The sequence below is a fragment of the Triturus cristatus genome, chromosome 7 (assembly GCF_964204655.1).
Source record: "Triturus cristatus chromosome 7, aTriCri1.1, whole genome shotgun sequence".
In the NCBI taxonomy this organism is placed as follows: domain Eukaryota; kingdom Metazoa; phylum Chordata; class Amphibia; order Caudata; family Salamandridae; genus Triturus; species Triturus cristatus.
The window spans coordinates 1,801,409,535-1,801,429,274 of NC_140590.1; the positions used below are offsets into that span (position 1 = coordinate 1,801,409,535).

Consider the following 19,740-nt stretch of genomic DNA (forward strand, 5'->3'; position numbering starts at 1 on the left):
AAAATGTGTAATCATTTTTGTATTTATTTTTTTCCTGTCATTTTTTGGTGTTGTTTTGTGGTTCAAATCATTGACAATGCTTAGGCTGAGGTCATGACTCAGTGGTGGGGGAGGGGTCCCTGGATTCCAATATTGATTCAGGAGAGGGAGGGTTCCCCCAGGTTCCAACTTTGATTAATGGGGAGGCCCCAGAAGTCAAAAGGTTTAGATCCTCCTGGCCTTCACAGAGAACACCCTAAAACCTGGAGAAAGGCAGTCTGAAAACAAGACATACTTTAGTATCTTGTAAGCAGCCATCCCCACAGAGCTGTCTATTTTCAGTTTCACTTTTAAATCTATGAATTTACTTGCATTAAAAATGACCTTCTGTTGCCAAAGCTTAAACATTCTTCTGTGTAATACCGATTTTGTTTTTCTTTTTTTTATAGAAAGTCAGTGTCTGATACTTCATCAGAACTTCAGAAATGTTGTTTTGGTTTGTGTATGCCACTTTTAGACACAACTGACAGACAGGAAACGTTGATACACTGTCTCAAAATGCCGAACTGGTTTTGAGGTCTTTCATGTCTCCTCAGGTTGCTCTCCAGTCACAGCCTTTGAGTAGAATGATGCTTCTGACAGTATATAGATATGAAGCACCCACAACAGAGCCACAAAGGAGTGTGAGGTTTCTGTACATGACTGTCATCAGCCTAACTGAAGGAGCAAACAGGGACAGACAAATGAGCAACAGGTTTCAACTGCAAACTTCCTCACCACACACAACAGACTTCAGATCCACCCCTCACTGTTACCGTCCGCGTAATGGCAATGCTCAGCTGCTCCATGTGAACGAAAGCATCCCACAGTCCTCACCTTCCATCTTGTGCTGAGCTAGGACAGGCCAGCAATATTCAAAATGGATCCCAAGGTTTTCCAATATTTAGCCTGATGCATAAAACTTTTGACCATGCTTGTGTATCACACATTACACACAAACAGGATGTTAATGAAAGGTTATGGGCATACACATAATGACCAAACTTTACACAATTGGGCTAGTAGTACTCAATCCTCGTAACATAGATATAAACCTTTGGTCACAGCACTGATCTCTCCTTTAAAAAAAGGATTCTGCCAGCACCACACTCTGCGCTATACTCAGGACAGAGACAATAGTTCACTATCCATGATATTGAAACTCCTGGTGTGCTTCTCCAGGTCACAGAAAAGATCCAGGACCTCTAATAGACTACGCCTTTATGTGTAGATTCCCTGCTATGCATGCAGTCTGGCACTTGTTTACCATGCAGGTTAGATTCCCATCCCAACAGAGCTGATCGTGGGTAGGGTCCTAGTGAATAGGGCAGGATCTCAGTGAAGACACAGCTGACAATAACAGACAGTGAGAGGTTCCTTAGTACAGAGAGGTGCCCGACTTTGTAGTACCAGCATGTTTCACAGAACAACCTATTCTATTCAGGAGAAAGGCCACATGTTTTTTTCACAGATATTCTCATTTCAAGAAGGCCTTCTAATGCTATTCAGAAACATGAGTTTCATCAGCCACAGAGAAAACCTACTCAGATAGCATAAAAAGGAGGGTATTCTTAAATTGATCTGGTCAACATAATCAGCTTTGGAGCAGATATCTTGTTAATGACTTTGAGGTCACTACTAACTAAACTAATGTCTTTGAAGCCCAGTAAAGTGCAGGCACTTCAGCCCACGTTCTAATAATCATGCCCAGACACACAGGGGCCGATTCACAGAACTAACTGAAGACAAAATCCTAAACGTACTACTTTTGGTATTCACAGAAGTTAGGATTTTGTCTTAAGTTTGACTTAAGACAAACTTAAGACAGACTTAAGACAGTCTTAAGACAGACTTAAGACAGTCTTAAGACAAACTTAAGACAAACTTAAGACAGACTTAAGACAGACTTGAGACAGACTTAAGACAAACTTAAGACAAAATCCTAACTTAAGTCTGTCTTAAGTCTGTCTTAAGTCTGTCTTAAGTCTGTCTTAAGTCTGTCTTAAGTCTGTCTTAAGTCTGTCTTAAGTCTGTCTTAAGTTTGTCTTAAGTCTGTCTTAAGTCTGTCTTAAGACTGTCTTAAGTCTGTCTTAAGTCTGTCTTAAGACTGTCTTAAGTCTGTCTTAAGTCTGTCTTACGACTGTCTTAAGTCTGTCTTAAGTTTGTCTTAAGACAAACTTAAGACAAAATCCTAACTTCTGTGAATACCAAAAGTGGTAAGTTTAGGATTTTGTCTTAAGTTAATTCTGTGAATCGGGCCCACAATGTATTACGCACCTGTAATACTGTAATACTCAGCTGAACAAGGTAAGAAGATCACCAATTCTTTTGGTGGAATAGCTCTTAAGGGACTTGTGCTTCGAACCTAAAAAAAACCCCTTCATATCCATTATCAGATAATATTGGAAAATACATTCATACTTTATGAATTCATATATATAGCATGATTTGTAAACAGTTTAAACTACGGTTATTTATACGATATTTCTCCTAATTAGCAAAACCTTCCCACAAGGAAAGCAACTTCAAAACAACAGTACAACATCCCTTACCACATCAGAACTGCTCCAACCCTGTTGTCATAGTCTCCTGCCTACCAGTCACCTCTTTCCTTGAGAGGCATCTTTCTTGTGGGTTGGGTCAGCAAGCCCCTCTTTGCTGCAGTTTTCTAATAGCATGACTCTAGTCCCTAGTTTGCCATCAAGTCAGTTACCACAGTAAAGTTGTGCCTGGCTCCTCATGGGCTTACTGGTGGTCTGGTTGTCAATCCGCATTTCCACTGAAACTAGGGGGCAAACATTCAAGCCCCTACCTCCATGGGTACGTCACTTTTTCGACGTTCCTGTGGCGATAGGCGCTTCGCCTTATTTACAAGGCAGCTTTAAGCCACTTAACGTGGCTTAACGCGGCCTTGTAAATAAGGCCCCCTTTCACGCTGTGCTGAGCATGGAAGCAGAGGGCAATGGGTGTTGCGGTGGGCTTTCCCCTGAAATTGATTCTGACGCTTCCTCCTATTTACAAGTGAGGCGTAAATAGGAGGCAGTCTCAGAATTAAGACCAGGGAAAACCTGCTCTCAATCTGGCGAAGTGTGGAGAAATGTTTAATTTCTCCTCTTTTTACTGTTTTCATGTGTGCAGCAGCAAATGATCAATGATTGTTTATGTACAGGAAGGTCCCCCTTCCTGCACATAAACAATATTTTTTTTAAATGCCGTTTTGCAATTTCTGTCTGTGCTGCATTAAGCAGCACACATTAAAGTTACAAAAGAGCATTGCAAGATAGTTTATGTACAGGAAGGAGGACCTTCCTGTACATAAACAATCTTCCCCTGCAAACAGACACCCTTGCACTATGGTTCAAGGGTGCCTGCTTTGGTGCTAAGCTGCTAAACATAGCGCCAGCGCATGGGGAAACGCAGGGCTGCACCATATTCTTATAAATATGGTGCAGCCCTGCGTTTCAGAAGTGGTGGAGCGTGTCTTTAAGGCAAAGAGGGTAATGGCACGCTCTTTCACTTCCGTTGTACATATGCCCCTCTGTATTAAACCCAAAGACAAGCAAACATATTGGGTCCTATTATGATGTTTGTCGGAAAGCCTCCAGGCGCAGGTCAGAGGCTTTCTGACTCATATCATAGGTTTCAAATCCGACAGCCTTATTATAATAAAAGCTGTTGGATTTGAATCCGGCCGGTTGGACTGACTGGATTCCAATGGACTCAGTGAGCCTGTCGGCCAGTCGGTGGCCGCTCATAATACCCTATGCACAGCGTGTACCCGTGGGGATTATAATGTCTGTTTCCGATAGGCTTTTCATGTCGGGCTTTCTTACATAAAAAGCCTGTTGGGAAATGACTTTGGGTGCCCCTATCAGGACCCCCTTGTCTCTGCCGACTCCAGTTGGGGGCCTGGGGGCACCTATGGTGTCCCCTGTAAATCTCTGCACCAGGTGCCTGCCATGTGGTGTAAGACTCTACACAGACTCCTATTTTCATGGGAGCTTGTGCTACAGCCAGTTTACAGATGCAGCGCAAGCTCCCACAAAGGAATGGGAGTATGCGACCACAACCATGTGCGGTCACATTGTAATGGCGGTGTTGAGACCGCCTACCAGAGGTTGGTCGGTCTCAGACTGTGACGATGTCCGCCCGACATCATAATCACGTGCTTAATGCTTTTAAAGACACAGCTTCAAACTTCTCCAGTGAAGGCGCCATGGCAGATTTGATGTTAGAAGTTCCTGCTGCTTTTTATTCATACTCCTAACAAAGGCGTTCTGTGCTTCTTACAAGCCTCTTTCCCACATCTGGGGCAATCCCTTCCTCCCTCTACACATCGTTTAGTCTGGGGAGGGCAGTGGACCATTTGCTATACATGACTCTGTTCTGCTAACTTTGTGAGTGGTGAATGGCTCTGCTTCAAAGTACAAGGCTTCTACTCAACTGTGGGTACTTAGAAGAAGTAGCCATGGTACTTTGGGATACATGTGCATTTTTTATTCCAATTGAAAACAAATTGTATAACAAACACCGGAGGAGTAAAAAAATGTCTTCCATACAATAGCGTTTTTTAGGGGGGTGAAGTTAAATTGCATATGCAAGCTAGGGTTTTCATGGATATATTAATGTATAGGCAATAAACACTATTTACATACAGATGCTCCACTGAAGAAAAAATAAATGCTAGGCAGTGGCCTTACAGCAGCAGACTGACACCACAAGCAGTAAAGGTGACACCATAGGCAGGGAGAGAACACAGTGTCACCTGGACTTAGACTGAAACTTATCACTGCAAATCCTTGTGCAGGGACACACATATTTGGGAAAGAAAGGTAATCTTAAACTCCAACACTAGCTACCAAAAAAGAAAGAAGGCATATGATCTCACAGCACCGTCCTGAACAGCCCCCACTGTTTTCATTATACCTTCATGTTTATTGCCTTATATTTTTCTGTGTCATTTCATGTTCTATCACAGCTTTTTAGTTCTGAGTGAGTTCATCCAATTAATTTAAAGATGGAGTCCTTCAATTTCCAATTTTCCAATTTTATTTATTTATTTTGTTATGGAACTCCTACGGAGGTCCACAAAAACACACCTTCGGATAAAAAAAAAAAGAAAAAAAGGGACAAACTTTACGTACAATACAAAATTCTTCTGTATACATTGCTATGGAAATTCCTATATCAAACATACTAGGGGGTGTGCAAATAGTGCTAAAATACATGATACAGTCAAATAACCGACCAGTACATTTATTTTATCGACATAATAAGAAATGTGCAAATAGTGCTATAAATACATGAAACAATAAAAGGAATTCCTAATAAATAGGCAGAAGTATTTTTAAAAAATTATATATTTTAAAACAAACCATTTCATTCGGAGGGGACAGAACCAAAGATCGTGCCTCCTGGGCAGAGTGGATATTATATTTAATAAAAACTGGCTTGAAAAAAAATCGCCTAGCACTTTGCAGCTTTGGGCATACAAAAAGCACATGATTAAGATCTTCGATTTGTAGCTGGCACAATTCACAAATTCTATTCTCTCTAGGTGTTTTATACCAGATACCTGTAACATCTCTTAGAGGCAGCAAATTAAGTCTCAGTAGGAGTATTAGCCTTCTAATCCCGTGGGGGATATTCTAAGTTAGATAAGGCTGTGGTTTATTGCCCAAAGCACTCCCTCTGACCGCCTCATTACTGGACCTGGACTGGCTGGAGGCCGCATCTCTCGCCAAACTGATAGGGGATCTAAACTTCTTTAGAAGTTTTTTCAGTACAGGTTTGGACATGGGAGAAGCGGAATTCAAACTAAGGCTGAATGTATCATTTGCATACACAAAGGACCTAACAACATTGATTGTTCTTTTTGCGTGTCAAAAATTTCTATTCTCAGGGCGGCCCTAAGTGTGCCCTCCTCCCCCAAAAGGAGGGAATTACCGCACCTAAGAACTGCAGCCAGGGATAGGGTAAAGGACGAGACTAATCCAAATTCGAGGCGCAGTACATGCGTGGCTGCCAAAGAGTATAAATTGCAAATTTGACGAAGGATTTACCCTTCCGCCTTATCGAAAGAAAGCAAATAATTCATGTCCAGCACCTCGGCAGCATAGATTTTGACCTTGAAAGCAGATAAAACATGGCCAAAATGGCATCTCCCACAAGTTTTATAGAATCTATTTAGTGCACTTGCCTGGGAGACAGCTTTACTGACACAATGTTTAATATGCTCCAAATCTCGGCCAGTTTTAGAAAAGCCCTTCCCTAAATATAGGTACGAGTCAACCAGTTTCGGTTTTTCGTTACCAAGCATCCATCTTAAACATCTCCTTAATCTAAACCCCTTCTTACGAAATACCAAAAACTTGATTTTTGCACTATTGATTTTCAAGAAGTGAGCTTCTGCATATTTACTTAGGGCATCTAGCCGACGCTGCAGGCCGATAGAGAGCAAATATAGAGAGCAAATGGACATTGTACCAATTTTTGGGGCATTCCCCCTTACCGAGTTCAGAGTGCCAGGGAGATCAGCAATATACAGAGAAAATAAAAGTTGTGCGAATAGGCAACCCTGTTTGAGCCCAATGTGCGTTCTAATTTTACATGATAGCCCCTGCGAACCTCTCAGCAGAACCTGGCACCACGTGTCTGTATGCAATTTCATAATCAGACCCAAAAGATGAAAACCTATGCCAAGGAGGTCAAGTTTTCTCCACAGCGTTTGGCGGTCCACTTTGTCAAACTCTGTGGAGAAATCAATAAAAGCTGTATATATTGGCATTCCTCGGGCAAAAACATATTTCTCTACAATTGTCTAAACAACCGCTATTTTATCCAAGGTGCCATGATTCTTTCTAAAACCAGCTTGTTCCGGGGAAAGGGTATTCTGATCATAAACCCATTGTTGAAGATGGCATAATATGCTTTTTGCAAATATTTTGCCTGAGGCATCTAGAAGGGCAATCTGTCTAAAACTAGTTGGCACCATTTCCAGCCCTTTTTTTATACAGGGGAACTATAATGGTCCCCTTCCAATTAGAAAGCAATATTTAAAAAGTGAATCTAAAAAATGAGTGCAATCGGGATTCCATCCGGCCCTTGTCCGCCGGAGGTTCTTGCATCCCTTATATAACTTACCACTTCCTTTCCTGACCGGGGCCAAATTCAGTAAATTCAATATGCGCGGGTTTAACCCCATCTGTCATCACAGAAGAAACTGGGCTATTGTTTCCATACAATAGGGAGATGTAATCCTTTTCTGGAATTGGTATGGGTAGTGCCCTCTGCCTTGAATCACAGTATTCTGCGATCAAGCACCAATACTTTCTTGAGTCTTTGGCCCTTGCGGCTTCCCTCAGCCCAATCCACTTATCATCAAGCTCCTTTCAGTTTTCGCAGAGCATAATACGTCTTTTCACTCGCTTAAGGTGATCGATTTCCTGCTGCCGGCCAGCGAGGAAATGTATATGCTGTTTTCGGACAAGATGGTTAATTGCTTGTTTTAAGGAAATCATATGGGGCGTTTCCTGTTTATACAGGCGAGGTACAGAAGCTGTAGAACTTAAATTACAAATCTTCTCCATTTGAGCCTCAAAGAAGGGTATAATATTGGCGTGAGTCAAACCCTGCTGTTCTGCTTGGGCCGTCTTCACAATTGAGTTTACTTCAGAGGTGTTTTTTTACGTCCAAAAAGACCGACCATTTGCTTTGTTAACAGTGGCCCCGCCCTGACCAGCATTCCCCGAGTCCAATGTGGGTGGATCAGAAGCCACTGTCACGCCCAATATGCTATGGTCACTCCATATCGACGGGCAAACAAAGAAGTTATCACAAGCCCCAAACATTTCGAAGGACACAATCACATAATCTAAAAGGCTCTCAGTGTGTTGTGAGGGAAAGGTAAAAAGTGCTGTTTTGTCAGCGGGCACGCTCCCATTTAAAAAAACAAAATCTGAGCTTCTGATACAATCAAGCAAAACAAACCCCCCTTATCTGTTTTTACTTTGCTTGGTAATGAATCTCGGGAATGTGGCAAATTTCCTTCTGGTTCCATTTAATGGCATTTTTAAGTAACATCGAACCCCCCCCCCCTCCCACTGGCCTGACCCCTATCCCAACGCCGAGCATAACAAGAGTAAACAAAATATCCATCACATTCAAATTCTTTGCAAGACCATGTTTCTTGTAAGCGAATAATTAAAGGGTTCATAATTTTCAGGGAAATCAATTTTGTTTCATTAGGACCCAAGCCGGCCATGTTCCAGGACAAGAGTAGCCCATGCTGGCTACCTCGACTAATCACTCCCTACTGCTCTGGATGAGTGTTATTCAGGGCTCTTGCAACCCAACTCCATTGGGCAGATTCATCTTCTCTGTCTAAGGCCTGAGGGGCAACTGGCACATTGGGCACAACATTTATTGAGCGCCCCCTCCAGTCCACAGAAACCACTATCTCTTTGAAATTGCCCACAGGATACTTGGTATCGGGGCCCAATGCATCCAGCACCCCTGAATTGGTAGCCCTAGAAACTTTCAAATAATGGGTTTTTGGGCCCCCATTTTGGTATTCCTCATATTCATTAACAGATGTTATATCAAGCTTTCGTTTTTAAAAAAGTTCACAATTATTCAAGACCAAATTGGCCACTATCAGGGAGCAAAAGGTGACCCTAGAATATGAAACAGTGTCATGCACATTAATCATCACATTTAATATATCCTTGCTTGCTATCAACTTTAATGCCTCTAGTTCTGAGAATAAACTGAGAATATAGCCTCTGTTTACCGGTGTGGATTCATTGTCAAATAGCCAGGTGAAATCCACCATGGGAGATAAGCCGGTCTGTACCCCACTGGTTTTCTTTGGGTCATCTCTCCAGGGAATCCATAAAGGAACCATATCCGTGAATCTGCCAACTTGTGTCCCACCATGGTGTTGGGCTTTCGAATATGAAGCCATATTAGAAGTTGGGGCTTCAATGTTTCTATCCGATGGAAATGATGTCCCTATATGGGCTCTATTCAGGCCAAACTGCGAGCTAATTAGAGCTTGGGGCCTACCCTCTATGTTTCTGCTCACCCTGGGATCAGTGAAGTCTATGGCCCCAGTCCCTGTCTGCAGTGAGGGGACCCCATAACCCATTTGTATTTCCCCTCCCAATGGCTCCGCTAACTCATTAGAGGAAGGGTGGATTACTTGGAGGGACTGCGGCAACTGAGTTGGAGGAGGTACTTCCGGTCCAGAGTCCCCTAAACTCCCAGCTAATGCCGTGGGTGCTCTGACAAATTCTCTTGAGTTGCCATCTACTAGTGATGTTTCAGGGCCTCCCTTCTCCGTTATTAAATGAATATCACTCTGGCTTTCCAGAATTCGAGAAAAGTGCAATTTTGACACTTTCCGTTTTGGAAATTGTCTCATTTTTTAATGTTTCTTTTTCATATTTTCCCCCTTATGTTTTATTACTCGGATATCCCTCTTACCTACCTTCTTTCCCCTCTTCCCTGGCGGAGTAGGGGAGTACACCCATGAGGTAGTTGAATAGATTTGCACCTCCCCCTCCCCCTCCACCCTCCCCACCTGCTTAATTTGCTTAGCATGGCCCCTGATTTTCCCAATTTCTCCATCGGTCCCCCTTCTACCCTTCATAAACAGAGGGAAGATTTTCAAATTGGACTTTTCCACAAGGGGACTCAGTTCGACATCCTCAAATAATATATTTAAACATAACTCTTCCTTTTCAAGATTACATACAGGAGCCATGGGGTCACCAGGAAAAGCGGGGATCTTCCCTGTACGGAAACGTCTCTCGACTCAACCGGTGGAGGGTGTCGTGCAGGCCTTTCGCTCAGCCATTCTCCCATCTGGGGAGGAATTGTGGGGATAGGTTTAATAGTGACTGACTTATTTATCTTTTGCTCTTCAAATAACATTACAGAAATCATTTCCAGTGTGTGGTCAGAACTCAGTACAGACTTTTCTAATAAGGACAATATGGAGTTTACATTTTTTCAGTACAAACAAGGTATTCTGAGGGCGCACTCTCTCTCTCAATTCCCCATTTCTGTTGAGAATCAGGCAAAGATACATCGTGTGCAGACTCCATAGAAGTACCAATTGAGTGACCTAGGAGAGGAGCTTAAGATTGGAGTATTTTCGCCCCTATAACCGTCCATTAACTGATTGTTCTTATGCCTACAGTCAAAATGGTCTTCCCAGCCCATTTTTTAAGCACCAGTGTCAATGTCCGGGAGAGTAAAATCTTCCCCTTGCAGTGACTTTTCACATAGATTTGACTTCTCCACCATAGGAGCGCCAAGGCGAGCATCCGATTCGCCGTCCCTGCTGATCCCCGCTTGAGCAAGAGAAGCAACCGGTACAATCTCGATCATGCTGTCATTTCTTGACTAATCTCCGGCAGCAGTTCTTGTAGACCGCTTGTCTTCAGTATATCAATGATCTAAACTCACCACCCACAAGCCTTTTCCCTCACTGCCTCGTTGCTTCACCACTCCGGGCCCGCTCTTGACCCGAAATTCCACTAAGCAGTTTTTTGGCAGCGTGTAACAGAGTTCAGACCGTGGGGCAATTGTGGGGCAATTGCAGTGGTAGGCCGGGTCCTTGCAATCTGTCCTCCGAGGGGGGCCAGAAGGGGGACAAGCGGGGAGACAAGCGGGGATCACGCGGGAGCTGAACAGGGGGCCACAGCCAAGCTGAAATAGGTAGCCTAGCTCTCACTCCGCTCCCCCCTCTCCCCGCCTCCCCTCTCCCTGCCTCACTTCCGTGTACAGGCGACGTTGCTGATCCAAGTTCCTGCGCCGTGCCTCAGGCTTGCGGCTCTGGACCTGCGGTCCTGCTGCTGCGCCTCTGTAAGGGGGGGGCTGTAGGACAATGAGCGCCCGGCCTCTGCGTCTTGTCCCATGTCCTGGGGGAAATATTTCCAGCAACGGAGGCATCCTCCGCAATCCGCCGTGCTGTACAAAGTTAGAAGAAGTGGGCGAGGTCTCTCATGGTCTCCGAAGGTTTGGGCAGGTAAGCAGGCAGTCAGCACCGCGTCCTGCAGCACCTTTGCTCACCAGGAAACATGTGGGCCCAATACAGGGGAAGGTGCAAGCGGGGCACGCAAGGTGGGGTCGCAGGTTGCACCTGGTCTAACCAGGCCACCGCCGCGATAACGCCAAGGGCTCTCTCTCGCTGCGACCGCCGACTAAAGGGCAGCCACGCTTGCCACGCTTACAGCACTGCTCTTCTTTAACCTTGGTCTTGGAGCGGCGGTCGAGACGGCAGACGATGAATAAGAGTGGATAAAAAACGTATTAAAGCTGCCACCGGGTGCTGCTGAGCGCCGCCGCCGCTGCCGCACTAACAAGGCGGGGCTGCAGGCTCAGACACAGGCACAAGCTCGGACTCGCTTCTCTCATCTCGCCTCTCGACGCCGCTGTTCACACTGCTGCTCACTGCTCACTAGCGCCACCAGAAGACAGAGTCCTTCAAAGAGTTTATATGTCTTCAAAGATTTTTTGCCCATTATTTTCACTTCAATATCTTCTTATATTTTTCAATGCCTCACTGCAGTCTTTAATCTGCCAGAGATCCTCTGCAAATGTCGGAGGTGTGAGCGGTCACAATTAAGGGTGAACATAACTCGTGTAATTTTGTTTAATGTAATTATGCAAACTTAGCTCAAAACTATGCGAAATGCATCTTGCACTCCAAAACTTACCCCAACGTTCAGCTGAAAATTCAACTCAAAAATGTATTTTCTATTGGATTTCCAGTTGCTCTTCAAAACACTGGTGCTCGCTTTACCATTTGAGGTTTTGCACTCAAAAATTATCCGCCCGTGTTAAAAAAAACTACTGCTCGAGTTTACAATACTGGTGTTCATGTACAGATTTGGAGTTTCGCAATCAAAAATTCTTGGAATGGTCCGTTCTGGTAAGAAAGTCTAACTGAAATGTTGCTTGTGTCAAAAAATTACCTGGATGATTCATCCTGATTTAAATTTCTCTCCAAAATTGTGCGATGTAATCGTGGTAATTGGAGGCAAATGTTTTAACATTAAATTACCAGAATGACTGGAATTGTTAAAATTTTATTCAGGACTCGTCACAATCCCCCTTGGCTGAGGGCAGTCACTCTGCATATTGACCTATAAGCAAGAGTTCATTAGACATGGTGCTAATCTGGTTCAACAAACAAGATTTCCTTCACATCACCTGTTGTCTGAACTTCACATTTCCCTCATTCAATGAAACATTCTTTTGTCTGCTTCCAAAATACCACCGTGAGTCGATCAACACATAGACTCCTTCACCTTTTTAACAATGCATTGTAGTGTTGCGCTCTAGTGTTTCCGTGGTCACGTAACGGAAGACACTAGGAGCGCGGGGCGGGATTTCCAGATCGCAGCCAGCCATAGCCAGAGAGCTGGAGCTTCTCCCCGGCGCTCTCTATTAATTAAATATATACTTAAAAAGTATAACGAGTCTGTCTCGTTTATAACCCCAAATGCTTCTCTACAAATTGGCGACGAGGCTGGGGAGGCAGACATGTTCACAGCCTGGCCACGACGCGGCAACCGAACACAGTAAACGGCGCCGCAGGGGATAAGTGGAGCACCACACCAGCAGCAGGCAAAGCAGCTGTCCAGCCTCACACCCTTGCCAGAGGGAGCGGCAGAACTGTGAGTAAGCGGTGCCCCTCCCCCGCAGCGGAAGCGTTGGAGCCAGAAGCGGGGGGTGCGTGCGCCTGCATCCACGCGGAGGGTGCAGTGGAGACAAGGAGCAGGGCACAGTGACCCCTCCCCCGAAAGCAGGAAGGGTGCTACAACAAGGGCCAGATTACGGGGTCCCACAACAGCCACACAGCAGACCCCGGTCCCAGGGAGCAGCAGCTAGTGGAGGGCGCCACCGCTGACAGGGAGACACATCTAGTCTCTAACTCCAGGGGCGTGGACTGTACCCAAAGCCACCGCCCAGCCAGTCTCGGGCACTGGGTCCCCCAATGACGAGGGCATAGGCCGCAAGGAGAGGATGAGAGCTACTCAGCACCAGTGGGCACCACAGAGCAGGACAAGGTGAGAGCAGACCAGCCTACCACGGGGGGAGTAGGTAGCCAGGAGGCACCACCCTATACCCCATGCAATGGCCAGGAAGGAGGCAGACCCACATTGGAGGTTGGGGAGACCAGAAGCAGCTATGCCAGGCACCCACGGACCAGTGGAGGGGAAGGCACGCTGAACGACAAGTGGGCAACTGATCCTGGCGCACCAGGTTCAAGGCAACGTGGCTGAACACCTCGAGGCCCAGGTAGACGCGGCGGATCCGCCAGACCAAAGCGTGTCAGGGAGCCCTCCGCACAGAGCAGACGATGCCCCATCCAGACGGCAAGCGACTATGTGTGCCCAAACCTTCTCCCTCACAAACCCCGTCCCCTTCCTACCAAAACCGGGGGAACCGGCCATGAAATGGGAGGATTGGAAGGGATACTTCCTGAACTATGTGTCAGCTCTGGAGGACGAAGGCGGTGAAGTTTTTCTGAGCAAGCGGAAAAAGAAGATCCTTTTGCACAGCTTGGGTCCGGAAGGCATCAGGGTGTACATGAACTTGGTAAAGAAGACCAGGGATCAAGAGGACGATGATGTGTTTCAACACGCCATTGAGGACTTGGACAGCCATTATCAGCCAGTGGTGTGCATTGCAATAAAACGCTTCAACTTCTTTCAATGGAAACAGAACATGGGGGAGTCAGTGGATGACTACTTAGCGGTGTTGAAGGAACTAGCGATCACCTGCAAATTCGGAGTCCTCCACGATAACTTCATCAGAGATCAAATCATCATGCACACGGTGAATACATCCATACAGGAGAAGTTGTGGGTCTGCGGAGAAGCCCCCCTCAAAGAAATAGTGGCCATGGTTAAAAAAGCGGAACTCTCATAACGGTACACGGAAGCCACAAAGAAAGAAAGTGCCAGCAAAGCCATGGTGGGCAAAGTATCGGATGCCACCCCTCAAGAGCGCAAGCAGCCATTCACGGGAAGCTCAAGACAGTCCAAAAGGTATGCTCCCAAGACACCTACGAACCGGAAACCCCAAGGGGAAGAAAAGAACTCTTGCTACAGGTGCGGCAGTCAAGCACACGCTGCCAACGACAAACATTGTCCTGCTTTCAGAGCCAAATGCCTGTACTGCGGTATCATGGGACACTTCGGGAAGGTCTAAAGGCGCAAACCCAAGAAACCGACAGTCAAATACGTGGCCCAAGACTCAGAGACTGAAGAAGGAGGGGGCAAAGATGACGACGAAAGTGTCCTGTGCATAGACGACCAGGTCATAGGCATAGACTGTTCACGCACGCCGAAGCCGTTGTGGGAACTTTAAATAGGGGGAGTCCAAGTAGCAATGGTGGCCGACTCGGGTTCCCCATATCACACCATCATACGATGCAGCATCTGGGACAGAGACTTCGCGCAAACCATAGGCACACACCTCCTGGCCCCGGACATCCGCCCAGTTACTTTCACAGGGAACCCCATTCCCATGGTGGGGTACCGTCCCCTCCAATTTGAATTCAAATGCCGCACGGCGGAAGGAAAACTCTATGTAGCAGAGAAAGGACCCTCAGTCTTAGGATGGGTGGACCAGGGAGAACTCGGAATCCAACTGAACCCGGGAGGCACAACGCAAGTCCTGATGACATCCCCAGTGCAAGCATATGAGGCAGACAAATGGAAGGCGGAGTTCCCGACGGTATTCGGAGGCACCATCAGCAAGTTGACGAAGTTCACTCATAAGATCTGCCTCAAGGAAGGAGTGAAACCAGTGAGCCACAAAATACTGAATATTCCATTTCATAGCAGGGAAGCGGTACAGCAAGAGTTACAGCGCTTAGAAGATAATGGAATTATTGAACCGATCGAGAGCGCAGAATGGCTGTTGCCCCTGGTCGTAACCAGGAAACCCAACGGCAAGGTACGCCTCTGCATCGACTTGCGGGAGCTCAACAAAAACATCTTAGTGGATAAATTCCCATTGCCCACAATCAATGAGATGTTAGCCCTGACGAAGGGCATCAAATGGTTTTACACTATAGACCTGACCTCTGCCTACCATCAGATTGTGCTGCACCCCACCTGCAAGAAACTAACCTTGTTCTTTACACCATTTGGATGCTACCGGTACCGGCGGATGCCATTCGGCCTAGCATCTGCCGCTGTGGTCTTCCAAAAACGAATGCATCAAGATTTCCGACACACAGATGGGGTGCAGTACTTCCAAGACGACATCCTAGTAATGGGCAAGAACAAAGCAGACCATGATGCCAAGCTCTCCACAGTACTGCGCATCCTCAGGCAGAACGGCCTCACCGCTGAATGGAACAAGTGCAGGTTTGGAGTGTCATTGGTCACGTACCTGGGACATGAAATAAGTGACAAAGGCATTGCACCAAAACAGGCTAATGCGAATGTTATAAAGGACGAACATACCCCCAGGAATAAGGATGATGTGCGGTCATTCCTTGGAATGGCAGAATTCTACAGCAAGCTTGTGCCTCTTTTTGCCTCCAAAACTCACATCTTGCGTCAGTTATTAAAGGAGAAAACCGCCTTCACTTGGTCGGAAACAACGCAGGAAGAATTTGAGCAAATCAAAGAAGACATATGCGAGGCCGTGCCCCTACACGGATTTGACCTACGGGCGTTGTCCATTCTCACCACAGATGCGAGTGACAGAGGGTTGGGAGCGGTCCTGATGCAGCAATCCGCAGATGGTGAAATATCGACAGTCAGCTTTGCGTCCCGGTCCTTGGCCCCGAATGAAGAAAAATTCAGTGTGGTAGAGAAGGAGATGCTAGCAGCAAGTTGGGCAATGGAAAGATTCCGCCAGTTCCTGTGGGGCTCCAGATTCCTGCTCCGGACGGATCACAAGCCTTTAGTGAAGGTACTTACCTCAAGTGGACATGCATCGGCCACGCCTCGCATAGCAAAAATGACCTTGCGCCTTTTGGATTATGTGTACGACGTCCAATACATTCCTGGCTCCAAGAACAAAGTGGCCGACTTCCACAGCAGGGCAGCAGCAATGGAGAACGCACCGGTGTCAAAGGAAGAAGATGATTACACCATAGCATTCATGGAGGACCAGGAAGCGGTCATAAGTGCTCAAGAATTGAAGATGGCATACGAGGAGGACACAAGCCTCACTGCAATCAAACAGTTCATAATCATGGGGTGGCCGGAAAAGAAACACTTAAACACTGAAGAGTGGAAATTCTATGAAGTACGAGAAGAGCTGTCAGTAGGAGACAACAAGACGTTCGTGCTCAGAGAAGACAAAGTGGTGCCCCCAGGACGATTGGTAACCCGGTTGCTTACAATTCGGCATGAAGGACACTTGGGAATAGTAAAAACAAAACAAAGAGCCAAACAAGCATACTGGTGGCCGGCGCTGGATAGCCAGGTGGAGAGGCATGTCAGAGAATGTAAACAGTGCAGCAATGCAGACAAAACACAGACCACGATGCGACCCCGGTTAGGCAAGTTCTCCAACCCAGCCAATCCATGGGAAGAATTGTCAGTGGACATATTGGGCCCCATATTAGATGCAAACAGTGTACCCAAGTATGCCATCGTGCTCGTCGACCGGTACTCCAAGTGGCCGGAAGTTGAGATATGTGAGATGGAGGACACCGATGCAGCACTGGCCTTCCTCACATCCACATTCCTGAGAGAAGGGATTCCACGAGCCATAACTTGTGACAAAGGACCCCAATTCACGTCTGAGAAATGGAACGCATTCATGGAAAGGAACCGAATACAGATCAAACACACTCCGATATACCATCCAGCAGGGAATGGCCTGGCCGAAAGATTTAACAGGGTCATCATGGGATCCATCCAAGCGGCCATCAACGTAGGGAAGAACTGGGAGAAGGAACTCAAGTGCACTGTTTGGGCCTACCGAATCACTCCCACTAAGACAGGGTACAGCCCATTCAAACTATTGAGAGGCCGGGACCCATTCACCAAAGACAATGTGGCGTGGAAACAACACACAGTACAAAGCAAATGGTCTCCGGCTGTAGTGCACAGCAATCTGGAAAAGGCGCAAAAAATCTACACGGACCACTACAACAAGAAGCACAATGTCAAAGACGCAACGCTGGAAAAGGGGGAATGGGTCAGAGTGAAGCTCGCTCAATTGAGGAGGAAAGGCGACAGCAAGTACAGCGCTCCTCTGCAGGTCAAAGAAATGTACACCAGGTCAGCCTTATTGAGTGATGGGAAGATATGGTCCCTAGACAGAATGTCCAGGTGCAACAAGGTTATGAAGTGGGCCAAGACAGAAGAGACCCCACTGGATGAAAGTAACTACGGGAACCTGGAGGAAGAGGAAAATAACGGAGACACAGAAACACCTAGCGGGGGTGCAGAACGCACCAATACAGAAGTGGCGAACACCACCACGACACAGGTGAATCCAGGAGACGCTGAGTGGCAGGCAAGACAAATAGAGCAAGGTGCGAGCGGCACTGTCACCAGTGACCCATGACAGGAAACAATCAACGCTGCCCGACACGGTGGCAGTAGAGACATGAGGGAAGGCACCCCGCCGAGACAGACCCGCACAGGTAGGACCGTGGTACTGCCCAAAAAGTATCGCGAGTTCGACATGAAGACCTAATCACATCCATGACTGAACTATCCTAGTCATTACCCAGTAGTTTTGTATTCTTTTGTAGTGTTGTTAAAGGGGGGAGATATGTAGTGTTACGCTCTAGTGTTTCCATGGTCACGTGACGGAAGACACTAGGAGCGCAGACTGGGATTTCCAGATCGCAATCAGCCATAGCCAGAGAGCTGGAGCTTCTCCCCGGCGCTCTTTATTAATTAAATATATACTTAAAAAGTATAACGTGTCTGTCTCGTTTATAACCCCAAACGCTTCTCTACATACATCAATGACAAATCGGATTTTCTAATCGATAGTAAAAAAAAACAGGGTGTGGAAAGAGATAAACATATATGGCAACAGGTAGCAGGATTCAAAAAATAAACTCGCAATTTGCATCAGTCAAATTGAAACAGACATTTATAGAACATTAATTTACCTTGAAATGCTTCAGCGACTTCCTGCCTGGGCCAACCAACAAAACACTCCTGCTTCACAACTCAGAGCAAAAAAGGAAGACGGGATCATAGAGAAGAGCTGGTGCAAGAAAGTCATCATAACCCTAAGGGAGACCACAACGATGACACCCACCCAAATAGCTGAAGGTGTTCTTGATGTAATCTTCTGTGTGGTGGCACTGATGGGAAACTCTTTCATTGTCACCATGAATGTTAGTGACTGGATTAAGAGCGACAAAGATGTAAGCATCAGTAATGTCCTCATAACCATCCTGGGAGTCAACAACATTTGTCTTCAGTGCATGTTTGTGCTTCTTCGATGTATTCATTTGTTCATTGAAATCTTTGTGAATCTGGAAGAAGTCGTTCAGGATTTGCTCACCACCTATTACTGCTTGCACAGCTCCAGCCTCTGGGTCGCCGCCTGGCTCTGTGTCTATTACTGCATCATGATTGTCAAATGGAGCCACCCCTCCTACATCTGGTTAAGGATGAGATACTCAAAGGTTGTGCCCTGGCTCCTTTGTTGCTCACTGTTGGTTTCATTGACAAACATCATCTCTACAGGCTGCTATCTCCATGAGACCGACATCCCCATCCAGATGTCTTGGGTTTTGAATGACACAATTTCCAGAATCTCCAGTAACGCCACCACGACCATCTCATTACTAGGAAGTGGGTGCCTCGTGGTCTTTTTAACCCCTGCACTTGTTGCTTCTGTGGCCTTTGCAATCTTCTCTTTCTCTGCCGGGGCGATCATTACTTCTCTCTACAGACACTTGAGGCGGATGTCACAGGGTGGAGACAGCTTTCGGAACACGCGTCTCAACGCTCACCTGGGAGCTATGAAGACCGTGACCATGCTTCTGATCCTATATGTCTCAAATTACCTGGTGTATTGTCTCATTGTTTTAAGAGTTGTCTCATATAGCAACACAGTGTATATAACTTCTAAGCTTGTGTCCTCTGCCTTCCCTGCCATGAGCTCCAGCATCCTCATCCTTGGCAACCCCAGCCTGAAGAAGACCCTGGGCCAGATCCTTCGCAAGGCCTGCTGCAGGGGAGAGGCGCCTGTGCTTCCCTCATAAGCCTGAACTGAGCGAAATAATACCTCTAGGGCCATTATAAGCCTGGCATCATTTGTGCTCTGCATTTCACCAGAGTAACTCTGGCCGCACATCATTTACCTGTGGAAGTAAATCAGTTACTTTCCTCAAGAGAACGGATTACTAGCACATTAAAGTAGTCAATCAATGCAGCTGGCAAAAAGTGAGCAGCAAAATCTAAACACCTGAGAAATTCCAAATTTAACAACCAAGTCAGATATTCATGGAAGCTTAAAAGCAGCTGCCACCTGTCTCTTATGACTAGAAATCTACAATATCAAACCGGAGGAATTCACCTTCTTTATCAATCCAGCTGTAATCGTCAAGCCTGCATCCATACTGAGAAGTGAAAATCATTTCTGGACACATTTTGTAAACCATGAGCAGTCAATTGTAGTATTCTCGCACCTGTGGCTTTCCATCTGTCTGTACCTCTAGAAGTGAAGACTCTAGCACTGTCCATTCACGGGTCACACTGA

The 19,740-nt window shown here is 46.2% G+C and overlaps 1 protein-coding gene across 1 annotated transcript; it reads left to right on the top strand.

The window, feature by feature from the left end:
* Positions 1–18,142: 18,142 nt before the first annotated feature.
* LOC146813211 (taste receptor type 2 member 40-like) lies at positions 18,143–19,243 on the top strand. Its single transcript, XM_085615311.1, has one exon. It carries the CDS (start codon positions 18,143–18,145, stop codon positions 19,241–19,243), a length of 1,101 nt encoding a protein of 366 aa, XP_085471437.1.
* The last annotated feature ends 497 nt before the right edge of the window (positions 19,244–19,740 follow it).